The 13,931-nt window shown below is 36.5% G+C and overlaps 1 protein-coding gene across 2 annotated transcripts in view; it reads left to right on the top strand.

Annotated features, from left to right (window-relative positions):
* The window catches only part of Sas10 (UTP3 small subunit processome component Sas10), a 45,576-nt gene extending 32,903 nt beyond the window's left edge, over window positions 1-12,673 (top strand). Inside the window, exons 8-11 of one of the 2 annotated variants that reach the window (XR_011335551.1) lie at window positions 462-604; window positions 2,904-3,085; window positions 4,198-4,541; window positions 11,047-12,673. Coding sequence is in view for 1 of the 2 variants with exons in the window: in XM_069843269.1 (XP_069699370.1) it covers window positions 462-604; window positions 2,904-3,085; window positions 4,198-4,287 (415 nt within the window). In the remaining variant the exon portion in view is untranslated. Of the gene's footprint in view, window positions 1-461; window positions 605-2,903; window positions 3,086-4,197; window positions 5,430-11,046 lie in introns of those variants that run through there. The other variant, XM_069843269.1, reaches the window with a different exon arrangement.
* Window positions 12,674-13,931: the final 1,258 nt, after the last annotated feature.

The raw sequence follows: 13,931 nt of genomic DNA, 5'->3' as shown, positions 1-13,931 counted from the left end.
GAGTGTTCTGCTCATGGGCAGGTCTTTCACTGCAAACCCAGCATTCTCCAATCTTTCCTATTTTCTGCCTTCCTCTTAGTCTCTGCATATGATCCACATATCTTAATCGTCTATCATCTGATATCTTCTTCTGCCCCGAACTGCAGTTTTTCTTGGGAAGAATAAATGCCGTAGCTTCCCATTGTTTTTCACACACCACTCTCTTTTGCATCTTAAAAGATTTCAGGGGGCCTAGCGTGGAGATATTAATAATAATGAAAAAAATTACTGTAATTGTTTTGAACCCAAATTACAAGTACTAATTACTACATGTGTTTAAGGCATTTATTCTACAAACTAATCCCCAAGCAATGCTAAATAGGTACTATAATTTATGTCTTCATTTCTTAATTAATCAGAATTGACTAATTTATCATCAAATGTAGAATACTCACCATTGGACATAAATTTGTTTGTTACAGAAAAACCAAACAGAAAATTCTGAGATTCCTTGTTGATAAAAAGAAATCTTCCAAAATTGATAGTGAAATTGAAGAACCCACTGAAATGGTGGACACAACTGCAAGAATAGAAGAGAGCATAGTAGCTGACAAGGAGAGTTCTGGTAATGTTACATCTTTGTAATTTGCATTTAATTCAGGTCCCAGACATTGTACCTGTAGGTTTTGTCATATCAAGTGCTGAAAAAGAAGTGTGTTACAAATTCTTCTCAAAATGTTAATTTTAATGCAGTAGGTCGGAGAAATGTTAAATTCTCAGTAATTACCGTATTTGTTAAATTCTCAATAATTACCTATTTACTTACGTAATAGACACCTATTGCAAAATGTACTTACCCCAATTTTTTACAATAATATGTAAGGGGGAAAAAAATCCCTGCATCATGTATGCATTACATTTTCAGTTGCTACCTATAGTGCTTATAATATATAATCGTATGTTGTATGCAGTTCTCATGTTTAAATTTTTAAACAAAAGACTTAATTTATTACAATTGATCCCTTTTAAAATGAGAAATGGATAGTAGTAGTGTTATCTTCACAAAGTACACTTAATTTTTGCTTTATTTGTATTCAGTTTTAGGTTAAACAGGGCTACATCTTTTATTCCTCGCATATAATACACACCCTGGATTTTTAATAAAAAAATTATGGAAATAATGTGTCTATTATACGAGTAAATAGGTAATTCTTACAGATAAGTTTTCGGCCTGCACCATAACATCGTGGTTTAAGGCAATGGTTCCCAGCCTCTAGCATAACTTCCTTCAATCTCATACTTCATTTTGGTGGATCCCTTACAATATTTTGCATAATTTAGGCCATTAAAGATGTTATAGCCATACTCATTAAATATTTGCATAATTTAATGAATTAGGCATCCATCATAAATTGGGGAAATATTAAGTTTTAGTTTTTAAATATAGAGTGAAAATATATAAACACAAAATTATTTTATGCTATATCATGTGCTATGAAAAATGAAACCGATTTTTTAGACTTATCACAAGGGATGGTTGATGTTGCCTTACAGCTGACAGTCTTGTGAAGTCTGGTTCCATTGTAGGTATTTTAAGTCGCAAGTCTAGTTCACTGTTTGTATGCATCTGAAGTCTGACTAGTGTAATATGTAGCTAGTCTGCGATGTATGCAATGGAGAGGGAAAGGAACTGGTCATCCTACCCCATTATCTCCTGGCCTAGTTGCCTAATAAGTGATGCTTTTTTGGTATCACTTGTGAGGTTCAGATCTGTCTTCAGACAGTTTACTAAACAACAACAAATCTAGTTTAAAATTAAATTTACTTCTATATTTGTTCTTTAAAAAGACCAATGCATAAATTGTACAGTCACATAACTATGTTGACGCGAATTACGTTAAATTTTGTGTTGTAATAGGTTCCCCCCCCCCCTCCCAATTGCTGTATGGAAAATGTTCCCTTAATTTTAATGTTAATGAATCAAGATATTCTTTCATATTTCGAACATTAGACGAGAGATCATAATTTGTTGCTAGAAAGTCACTGAGAGTGAGAAATTAATCATATTCTCGATTGACAACTCAGCGAGACCACAAGTTTAATTTTTTTATCATTGCTTCAATCTTATTGTGAATGGTTAAAGATAGACCCTGGAGACTGGAAATTAAACAATTTTAAAATCTTTAATCCTTTAAAGAGTAAAAGTATCAGATAGAAGGCAAGACTTGCAAGGCAATAGAAGTCCCTCATATGGTCGCATTCCTATTAAACTCCATGTCTCTAAAGTCTGAGATAAAGAAAATCCAATAAAGTGAGAAAAATCAGAGAACATAGTAAAGTTAAACTTAATTAAAGTAGTGTTTGAAAACACATCTTAGTTTGGGGGACCCCTTTCAAATCACACGCTGACTTGACCACAGGCTGGGAACCACTGGTCTAAGGCATCATGCCTGGACTTCCGTTACAGAATGAGCATTGGTTCGAGTCCTTATTTGGAAGGAATTTCCTCATGAAATTACTGCCAGTATAATGAATTTGGGGATATGCGATAGGGTTATAGGTAGCGAAATCTGGTTTCAAAAGCAAGCGATAATAGATGATAGTGCTGAATACACGTTATCCCCGTTTGGATGATCGTTCACCTCTGCTGAGGCATGTGGACAGTGAGGCAATTGGCTGGTCAACCTTGGCCCTTCGTGGGGACAGATGAAATAGATTTTTACACGAAGGTATAAAATATGTTCTTTGTGTGTAATCTCAGGTCTGTTTCAGAATGTATTTGATACTGAAATACATGCATAAATTTATTATCTGTTGATTAACTTATTTTGTTCCAGGTCAGTAAAGATATTAAGGAGATAGTTTCAAAATGGCTGGATAGTTTGTAACAACCACTCTTTGATTAAACGCTTGTTGTTCAATAGGGCACAGTGAAATGGAAGAAGAGAAGATGGAGGCAGAAGCAGAAGAAGAAGAAAAGCGAGGAATAACATACCAGATTGCCAAGAACAAGGGTCTTACCCCATATCGTAAGAAGGAGATGAGAAACCCAAGAGTGAGGCATCGAAATAAGTATCGTAAAGCACAGATACGAAGGAAGGGACAGGTGAGATAACTTCACATTTATTTTTTTCTAATGCCGCCAGGTTGTTGATCGACATTTATTTTTGGTCTGTCCTAGTAGTGGCATATGTGTAACCTACTTCTGAGGTTGGGGTATCAGCAGAGGTCTTAAATCTAAACTTTGCTAAATTCCAGACTATGGACAAACACAGGAACAATCCTACTAAGAAAAAATTAATATGTTCTCACTGGGAATCGAACCCGGGACCTTATGAATTATAGCCAAAAGCTCTTACCACTAGATAATGAGACTGATCATAACATCACTTGTAATCATGCTGAAAATGTTCCAAATCCCCAAGACAAATGAATTGTAGAACGAAATGGTTGAGACAGTGTAAATGTCTCAGTAACTGTTTATATAAAATAAATGTTATTAAATTCTGTAGCAAAAGGTAGGTTATATTCGTATACTTCAGTTTTTGCTGCAGGTAACATTTCACTATAGTTTCACTATTTAATAATCACCAGCAGTGAAATATTGTCAGCAGTTGAGTTAAATCCCAGATCACATATAACAGATTGTTCAGCTTTATAGGCTTTGACTGCAACAACTTTTATCAATTTCACTATGCTGCCATCTAGCTACTGCATAAGAAGTCACGTTATAACTCTCATTTGAATTGCATGAAGCAACTGTACTTCCATCTAGTGGTCGTTCCCAATAGACTGTGACGATCCTGGCAATTCTCTTCCACATGTTACCGGTTTTAACATGGGGATGGCCAATTTGTTAAATATGTGATCAGGGGTTAAATATAAGAAAATCCTGATGTTGAGGAAATTTTCGAAGCATGGAAGACACGTCTTGTGGGCAGGACAGAAAAACTTCCAGTTTTTAAATGGCCATGGCTATAATAATAAAACTGTAATGTTCGAATATTGCAAGAGCTGGAGATGGAGTACGGAATTAGGCATAGGTACATAATCACAGCATTTTTAGTAACAAAGTAATAAATCTTACTTTGTTCTACACAAATTTTGTTCTTAATTAAAAGTATTTGTATTTGTAGAAATTTCATGCTTGTATTATTTTTAAAATGAAACGTCATATACTTTATACACATAATAAATATAGTGATTTATTATTCACAGATACGTGAGCCCAGGAAAGAAATTGAAAAATATGGAGGAGAGATTTCGGGAATCAAGATCGGGGTTGTAAAGGGCATCAAAATCAAGTAGAGTACTGCATGGGAACTATGGTGCTCAAGGGATATCGCTCCTCACTGGAAAGAGTGGAGTGTGCAACAACAGCTGTATTGATAGCACTAACTCCTGCTTGTAACAGAAGCATAAAGATAATTACAAAACCCCCATTGAAGGATGTATCAGAGGCCTGGCCCGGGAGCTGCTGCCAACTGAAATACTTCTATAACAGCAGACTAGCTATCAGTCGTTTCAGTGCAAAGGGAGTTCCCTTCCGCACAGTGGAATATGTAAGGAATTCTTATATTAAGGAAAAGTACAAAATTAAAGAAGTCCATGTACACAGTTTTCATGTCATTTCTATATTTCATATTGTAGTTGTAATCCCCTTGTAGAGGAGCAGAGAAGCCCTGACGGCCTTATCTCTACCAGGTTAAATAAATACTAAATATTTTCGCACCCTTTACATTATGCTTACAATAATAACCTGCAGCCTTTTTTATTTTTACAACATTCATTTCTTTCAATATTTAGATTGACGATATACTTAAATTTAGATTTTCCTTCATCCCCTTCTGATCTTCTGCATACAGTATTATTGTCTTTTAATTTTTGTTAAAGTGCAAAGTAAAACATATTAGATCTTTTATAGACTATGTTTCATTTATTTGCTGTAAATATAAATCTGTGACCAGGAGGAAAAAGGTCTTAAGTAAAAATTTTATACTTTTCAGGAAAGCAGTAGAAAGATTGAAATTGGTGTCAATTATAGAGTTTTTTTAATTAGGAGATTTTTCTTGGATATTATTTGTTTAAATTTCTTCTAAAATAGGTAATGTTGATAATTTAACAATTTTCTTGATTATTTCCAAAAATAGCCGCACTTAAGCCCTTTTAAGACTAGAAGCCAAACTGAGTATAAGGGACTATTAAACATAAGACCTTTTTCATGTCAAAATAAATGAGAAATGTAAATTATTAGGTATGCAAAATGGGTCTTGAACAATTATAAGACTCTTTACCCCGGTGCTTGAAGTTTTAAAAGGAAAGGGCATCAGTATGTGATAAAATGGCTAAAATACAAGTTAGACCTTTTTAATAGGGAAGCATGGAAAGTAAGCATGTGATGGTTTGTAAGGAATAAAGTATTAAATATTCTTAAGTCCTTTATTCTGTGTGTGCTCGATTCAAAAAGTACTTAGGACATTTGGTAACGCTCTATAAATCCAGTCAGGAGTCTTATTTGACTTTAGCCATTTTACCAGATTGTAGAGAATTGTTTCCACTTTCAGAATATATAAAAATCTCATTTCCACAAAAAATTGACTTAAGACCTTTTTCCTCCCGGCCATAGAAATGTAGGTACAGATACGGAATTAAAATTTGAAGTGAGTCTTGATGGGAATTCACCTGTATGTAGGCAACAATTTCGCACGTCTATCCACAAGTAGTATATATACTATTTGCACAGTGTGTTGTAAGCGAACTCCAAATTTTATTTCTGTATCTGTACATGCTGATTTTCTCAGAAAGACTATCTGAAAACAAGATAAAAATTTAGGATTAAAGTAACATTTAAAAATGTTTGTCTGTTAAAAAACAGACTTTGGACACACACAAATTTGGTTTTTATTGTTCTCTTAAAAGAGAGATTAGTATGATCTGAAGCAAGGCTGTAGAATCGAGAGTTGACGCGAATTGCTGGCAACTTCACACTTTGGGATATTCTGTGACAACATATTGGTGTGAGAATAAAATGCTTTGCAACTTTGTCCTGATACTTTCTGTCGGTTATTTAACGGTGCTGTATCAACTGCTAGATTATTTAGAATTGATGGAATTAGTGATAAGATGGTATCTGAGAGATGAGACCAAGGATTCATCATTAAATTTCTGACATTTCTGCTAGTGGGGAAAATCTCGGAAAAATTCCAACTAGGCAGTCAGCCCAGGCAAGAATCAAATCTTCATCTGAGTAGGCAAATGCACTACTGCCTGATTTATGCTGGTGTCTGACTCTACAAAGTACTGAAGTCAGTTTCTGATGTGTCTCTATAAGAAATTGACTTAATGCCTATATTTAAGTTTAGGAAGTACCATAACTTGATTCATGTGGTAGCAATGAAATGTTTTCGGCACTATTTACATTCTAGTGTTTTGTACAGAGTGAGTTAAAAGTTCCAGCATACTCTTTTATTTCGGAGAACAGAAGAGAAGATCTGAGCACCCCATGAAAGAATGGGTGAGGGGGTCAACTTTTGCTGGTATTTCCGAAACATGACCTCCATCTTGGATCAAGGTGACTTTTTTTTTTTTAATGGTTAGGAGTCCTGTAGCTTATCAAGTAAGAGCAACATTTACTCAGGAATTCATTGCCGTAATTAGGTTTGACGAATGTGTTATGATTCAGATCAGTGGCGTAGCCAGCAGGTGGCCAGGTGGGTCCAGGCCCACCCAAAAAATTTGCGAATGTTTTAGTTTTTCTTTTTAGGGAAAACACGCAACATTAAAAATAAACGATGGATCCAGAGCAATAATTATAATCGATAGAATTAAGATAAGAAATCAAAAATGTGTTCATTTTTTCAAGAGACAATTTAACTGTGTTAGGTTGGGCCTAAAAAAAACTGTCTGGCAGCAATAAAAAGAAGGAAGCTGTGGAAGCTACTGGATTGTTACCTCAGCTAGAAAATTTGATACCTTATTTTATTTGATGTAGACGATATTCTTGCTCTTGTAAATTCATTATCAGAAGTACCTCAATCTTCAAAAATGGATGTTAGTAAATGTTCGTCCCTCATTAAGGCAATGATAGAAAACTTTTCAAAGCTCCGAAACGAAGAAAAATTCGAAGAATTTTATTCCAGTGCTGTTTGTATGACAAGTTTTCGGAATCAGTGTCTCTGCACAAGAAAAAAGAAATCATCGACCACCTCAATCTCTGGTAACAGACAATTTCGTTACTGATGGTGGTGGCACTACACTGAAGAGTAAAGAGCTCTGATTCAGAGCAATAAGATAAGGTTTTGCTGAGAGCAAGTTTTTATAATATACTCGACATCAGAAATGAAAAGACAGTTTGAAGAAAATTCTGTTTTCTGTGAAGCAACATCAGTTTGTGATCCAAAGTCTTCTGATTTCATAAACTTCAAGACGTTGCGAGAACTGGCTGACTTGTATGGATCTTCAAATTCTGTGTTAAACATAAACAAGGAACTTCTAGAGAAACAGTATTCCCTAGTGAAATAATGAATATTAAATCAAAACGTGTGTGACCTATATTCTAAACTAAAGAACATAAACATGAGTTTGGCATTCCAGGAATTACTCAAAGTTTTACAAATTATAGGCCTACTGATCTGTCCCATCACAACTGCATTCGCAGAAATCACTTTTTCTGCATCAAGATGAATAAAAACTTACACCAGGACAACCATGTCAAGCACAAGACTTTGTAATCTAGCAATTTTATCCATCGAGAGGAAGAAAAGTTGGAATTTGTTGAAGGACCCATCATCAGTGGTCAACAGATTCGTTGCTTGGAAATCTCGACAGTTCCAGTTCAACTTATGAAGCGTTTGTATAGGTATGACTCGCATGATGGTTTATCATAATTTTGCATGTTATCAAGTAAGACTTCCAAGAATGAGTTTCAAGGCAATGCCAGGTACTTTATAAATCCTGCATATCTGGCCCATCCAAAATAATTAGTCTGACTATGCCACTGATTCAGATGTTATTAACACAGAAATTTGAAATTATGTTTCAGGCAACTGGAGATAAAAGAGGAAAGGATTGAAGTGATTCTTATGTCTGGGGTATGTGGGTGCAGATTTCAACAATCAACATCCAAGAAGACCGATTTCACACAGCATTGTTGCATCTCTGATTTTAAAGCAACTGGGACTGTTGAAGACAAATTACATAGCATTCGGTCAAAAACTGCAACCAATGAGGAAATCTCAACTCTGGTCTTAACCTTGCGTTGGCATCTCTAAATGCATAATCAAACAGGCTCTAAAGAAGAACCTTATGAAAGGATTACTAAGAGCCTGGAAATCTACAACAGCTATTGAGACAGGCTAAATTTCTTACTGGAGAACCAAAGCCTGACTCTAAACAACTCCTGGCCTTGGAAAGCAGAATTCTAAGATGGGTAACCAGACTTTTGACTGGACATTGCCATCTAAATAAACACCTACACATATTGGGCCTTAATGATGACCAAACTTGTAGGAAATGTGGGATGGAGGTTGAGTCATCATCTCACATTTTGCTGGATTGCCTAGGTCTAAGCCAAATCAGGCAACATTATCTCGGGAAACATATGTCTCCTGAGGAATTTCAGGAATTAAACCCAGTAGTATCGCAAAGCTGGTGTCGCATTGAAGTCCTCTGAGTTGATGTCCAGCTCATGGAGTGCACAATGGGCCATTTGTGCCTAAGTGCTATAGTTGAAATATACACCCTTAAATCAGAAAAAGAACAACACTGGTTTTGGCGTCATTTGTCAAGAGTCCAAAAATCAGCACATGACGTTTCTCAGTGGTATCACCCAGTTATCCATAGTACGAATTCTTCATACCAATAAATGGCACCCATTCAAGGTCCAGCATTTTGGACTCTTGATAATTAGTAATGTTGTTGTTGTTTTCTAATGCCAGGCGTTTGACAATAAAGTCATTTGACCTCTTGCACTCCAATATTTTTCAAAGATATTATCATGGCCAGCCACTGAAGCACTTTGAGGTGTTCCGAATCCATTTCTTGGTTTGAGTTGCACAATGGGCAGTTAGGGGACTGATTTATTCCAATTCTATGCAGGTGTTTGGCCAAACAATCATGGCCTGTTGCCAAAATTAATGCAGCTACAGACGATTTGCGTGGTAAATCGGGAATTAACTGTGGATTTTGATGCAGAGAGTTCCATTTTTTCCCTTGAGATTGTGTTATCAAATTTTGTTTGTTGAAGTCTAAGTATGTAGATTTAATAAATCTTTTCACAGAGTAATATGTAGATTTAGTAACAGGTCTGTAAGTAGCAGTGCTGCCCTTCTTTGCTAAAGCATTCGCATTCTCGTTTCCCAGGATTCCACAATGGGATGGTATCCATTGGAATACAATTCTTTTATTGAGTGATATTAATTGTGAGAGCATTTTAGTTATTTCTGCTGTTTGAGATGAAAGTGTGTGTTTAGAGACTATTGATAGAATAGCTGCTTTGGAGTCTGACAATATAACTGCATTTTTAAATTTATTGATGTGGCATAGAAGATTCCTGAGACTTTCACTTATTGCAATGATTTCTTCATCAAAACTTGTTGTTCTATACCCAAGAGATCTATAAAGTGAGAAGAGACAGCATATAACACCTGCTCCGGCACCTTGTTCTCTGGAGATCAAGGATCCGTCAGTGTATAAATGAAGCCAGTTTTGTGGAGGGTACCTAATATTAATTGTCTCTAGAGACAATTGTTTCAGTGTTTTAGTGTTTACTTCTGATTTTAGTATTTCTTCTGTTAAATTTAGATTATATTCTATATTTAATAGAGTTAAAGGGTTTGGTTTAATTTGTAGGTTTTCTTTTAAATTCGGGATATTGATTTGCTGTTTTAATTCTTGAACAATGGATATGAAACTTTTTTGAGTTTTCAATCTACAGAGAGGACTGTATGAATGCCAATTGTTTCCTGGTAATCTAATAAGTTTTTCATATTGAATCAGTGCTTTTTCTTCTATTGTCATTTTGATGCTGTTAATATTAGTGAGGAATCTCATAGAATCTATTGGAGTTGTTTTGATTCCACCAGTAATGAGTCTGAGAGCTTGGTTTTGAACATATTCTATTTCGTTTATGAAAGGTGAAGTAATTAAAATTTCTCCGCAGTATGTCAGCACTGGCTGTATAAACATTTTGTATTTAGTGTTCAAAGTATTCCTAGAGCACCCCCATTTCTTTCCTGCTAGTCTTTTTAGAAGGGAGAATCTTTTACGAGCTTTTCCAGAAATGTATTTCAAATGGTTGCTCCATGTTAACTTACTATCGAAAATAACTCCAAGATATTTGGATTCAAAAGTCCTAGGAAGGGGTTGGCCATTGTATTGGTCAGCTGCTACATAGTTTGTCTTCAACAGTGCCAGTTGCTCTAAATTTGGATATCAAGAATGTGACAGTGCTGTGTGAAATCTGAAATTTGTGGCTATGATACAGCAGCTGCGTTATCAAGACATCAGGATCACTTAATCCTCTCAGTATGTGTGTATGTACATATATAATATGTACATTCGAAAATTTGAAGATTTTGCGCAGTGACTGCAGCCCTGATTGCAAATTTAGTTTGATTGCTGACAGCTCCAGATGTGATACAAAACTTCTGGATTGTGTTAGTTGCAAGGTGAATAATTCCATTTCTGATGCGAGAATGATAACATTTGGGTTAATTTTGGTATGAGCGAGATGGCTGGTACATTTTGCCTATGGCACTTCCAAAAATAAATTCTTTCATGTGCTGCAAATTTATGTCTCCCATGGTCCCTCCTGCCTTCCAGTAGGACCCAAATGCTTGCATCGCAGCCTGAGGTTTATTGTGTCAACCTTCTTATTGTTAGATGATTGTTGGAGTCCTTAGGATCCCATTCCTGTGAGTGTGTGATTCACTGCTTGGTGCCGTTATAGATTCATCTACAGCATCCAGGTGTGACAGTCTCTCCCTGTTGATATTCTGCAGCCTCTTCAGATCGATGACATCTGTTCAGTAAATTGCGTACTACATCTTGGTGCATTCTCTATCACAGCACTGTAAATATCGTGACTCACCATGATGCCACCTGTCTGAGGCAGCTACTGGTCTGCCGTAGTGTGCTGTGAAAGCCCTTATGCTTCCCTGGGATCTATGTATCTTCCCCAGACATGATACACTGGTCAAAAAAAGTTAAGTATATTTCCAGTTTACCCAATAATACCTGATATTTATGTGGCACGTATTATGTTTACCAATTCAAACTCTTTCATTTGTTTTATTCTGCATCACTAGGTAACGTCCAAATCACGGCTAGTAAACAAAGTCTGTAATTCGAGCAAAGTTCAATCAGTGTCGTTTTGCTTCATAGTGCAGTAAACAAAGTCTGTAATTCGAGCAAAGTTCAATCAGTGTCTTTTTGCTTCATAGTGCAGTACAATGGCTCGGAACACCCTTACAATGGCAGACCGCATCAAAATCATCACTTTGATGGAACAAAACATGAGACAAGTTGATGTTGCTAACATCCTTCATGTGAATCAGAGTATTGTCTCCAGACTGTGGAGAAAGTTCCAGGAAACCCAGTCAATAGCAGATCGACCTCGTGAGGGCCGTCCACGCAAAATAACACCAGGTCAGGACCGGTATGTAAGGTTATCTGCATGTAGGAACCCTATAGCCTCAGCTACAACTCTATGCCATGACCTGCGCGAAGCCACTGGTGTTGTAAGTAGCCAAACTGTGCACAATAGACTTCATGACATAGGGTTGTATGCTCGAAGACCACTCAAGACTCCAGCACTCCGTCCACATCACAGGGGTGCTCGTGCAAGATGGGCTAGAGCACATGAGAATTGGACACGAGACCAATGGACCAGAACTTTATTCTCAGACGAAGTGAGAATGGGCCTACACCCTGACAACAACTCTATTCGCGTATGGAGACGAAAAGGGGAATGAAATCATCCCTCAATGACCGTGGAACGTCACCAACAGTTTGGTGGTTCAATCTTGTTTTGGGCAGGTGTCACGTTTGGCCGCCGCACACCACTGGTTTCAATAGAGGGAAACATGACTGCTGCCGTGTATGAGAACAACATCCTCCAACCCATAGTAAGTGGTTTTGCATAGACTGTAGGAGAAGGGTTCACTCTACAGGACGATAATGCTCGGCCTCATCGTGCTCATAGTGTGCAGTGGTATCTGGTAGAACATGGGATCTGAAGAATGGATTGGCCAGCATGCACACCGGATATGAACTGCATAGAGCATGCATGGAGCTTTATCAGGAGAGCCATTTCCAATCGTCCACATCACCCATTAACGATTCAAAAACTCAGGAATGCTGCCTTGGAAGAATGGGACAATTTGCCTCAGGAGAGCTTAGATGCGTTGGTACAGAGTATGCCCCGTCGCATACAAGAGTGCCTCAGAGTTCGTGGAGGACCAACACGTTATTAAACAGGGTACTGAAATCACCATTTCCTTTTCTTTGATGATGTATGAATTCAACTTCCCTTATCTTTTCCGTTGTTTCCAAACAATGCAACTTTTTCATTTCATATTGAGTCCATTGTTAACAAATAGTGTATTTCTACTTTTAAGTTTATTCTGTGGAACCAAGAAACCCATTTATAATTTATCTATTTTATTTTAATTAATAAAAACCGTTATATGCCTAATTATGCTTAACTTTTTTTGACCAGTGTAAGTTGCATGATGATGTATAATTTCTGTTGTAGTTGTATTGCATTTCTGGTGATGTGGAAGAGAAGGCCTTATGGCTGTAACTCCACCAGAGTAAGTAAATAAAGAAATCTGTAGGCAAATCACGACACCACGGCTGTTGGATCTCCTGGTCACAGTGGTGATATTCGGCTGGTTCAGACGAACCAGTTGTTAAATTATTTTTGTGCGAGATCGTGCATATTTGCTTGGTTTCCGCACAAAACCAATCCGTGGAAAGTGTAAAATTCCACATTCAGTATTCCCAACCTAACACACATAACAATTTCCCTCTTCTTACCGCTTAAGTGACATATTGATTTTACTGCTTTAGGCTTTTAACATATTATTTTTAGAGACGTTCAATATAGTAATAATTATAGACTGGAAACTTACCACTGCAATTTCACCTGAATTGCACTGTTAATTATTGTTTTTAAATATTTGCAAAAATCATTACATAACCTTACCGTTTGTTTTAAGTTCGCATTTATAGACTGGGGGAAAAAAAAAAAAAAACAGACGTATATCACGGCCTGCTGGAGTATAGTAAACACAAAAAACATTTTAAAGCAACAATGTTGAAGATAGATATTTTTGTTTTACAAATTTGCCATCATTGAACAGAAACCAAGATGGAGATTTCATTGCAACTAATTAGAAATTCCTCTTTCAGGCATGTAATAAACGATCTTCGCACAAAATAATGTACGATACACGAGCGGTATGTTTTTTTTTTCAATTCTCGGAAATTAAAAAAGCTCAACTACGTTTCGCTTTTTCAAACTTTTCCTCGAACATGAAAACTTCAACATACCGCTCTTGTAATGCATATTACTATTAGGTAGTATTTGCAATTGAAGAGTCCACTGCAAGAATGATGGATGTCACTTTCTTGTCGAAAATGAACTAAGACTGTCAATGCATAGCTTAAGACATATAGAATGTACATACAGACTTATATGGCATTAACACTGATAGTCATTGTCCAGTAATGATCGGAAAATCACAGTTAAGCTTTGAGCGCTAAACATTTCAAACTTTCAGTTGCTTCTCCTGCAAAATGTATTCCAAATGACATCCATCATTCTTGCAGTGGACTCTTCAATCACCCTGGACATATACCGTATATTTTTAACATAGGTACATATGAGAGAACTGGTTGTTAAACTTCTTGAATATCATCACTGCTGATCGACCTGAAACTATTGAAGA

The sequence above is a fragment of the Periplaneta americana genome, chromosome 13, assembly GCF_040183065.1.
Source record: "Periplaneta americana isolate PAMFEO1 chromosome 13, P.americana_PAMFEO1_priV1, whole genome shotgun sequence".
NCBI lineage: Eukaryota > Metazoa > Arthropoda > Insecta > Blattodea > Blattidae > Periplaneta > Periplaneta americana.
The sequence above is the reverse complement of the archived record's forward strand: the minus strand, read 5'-3'. Positions and strand labels throughout refer to the sequence as shown.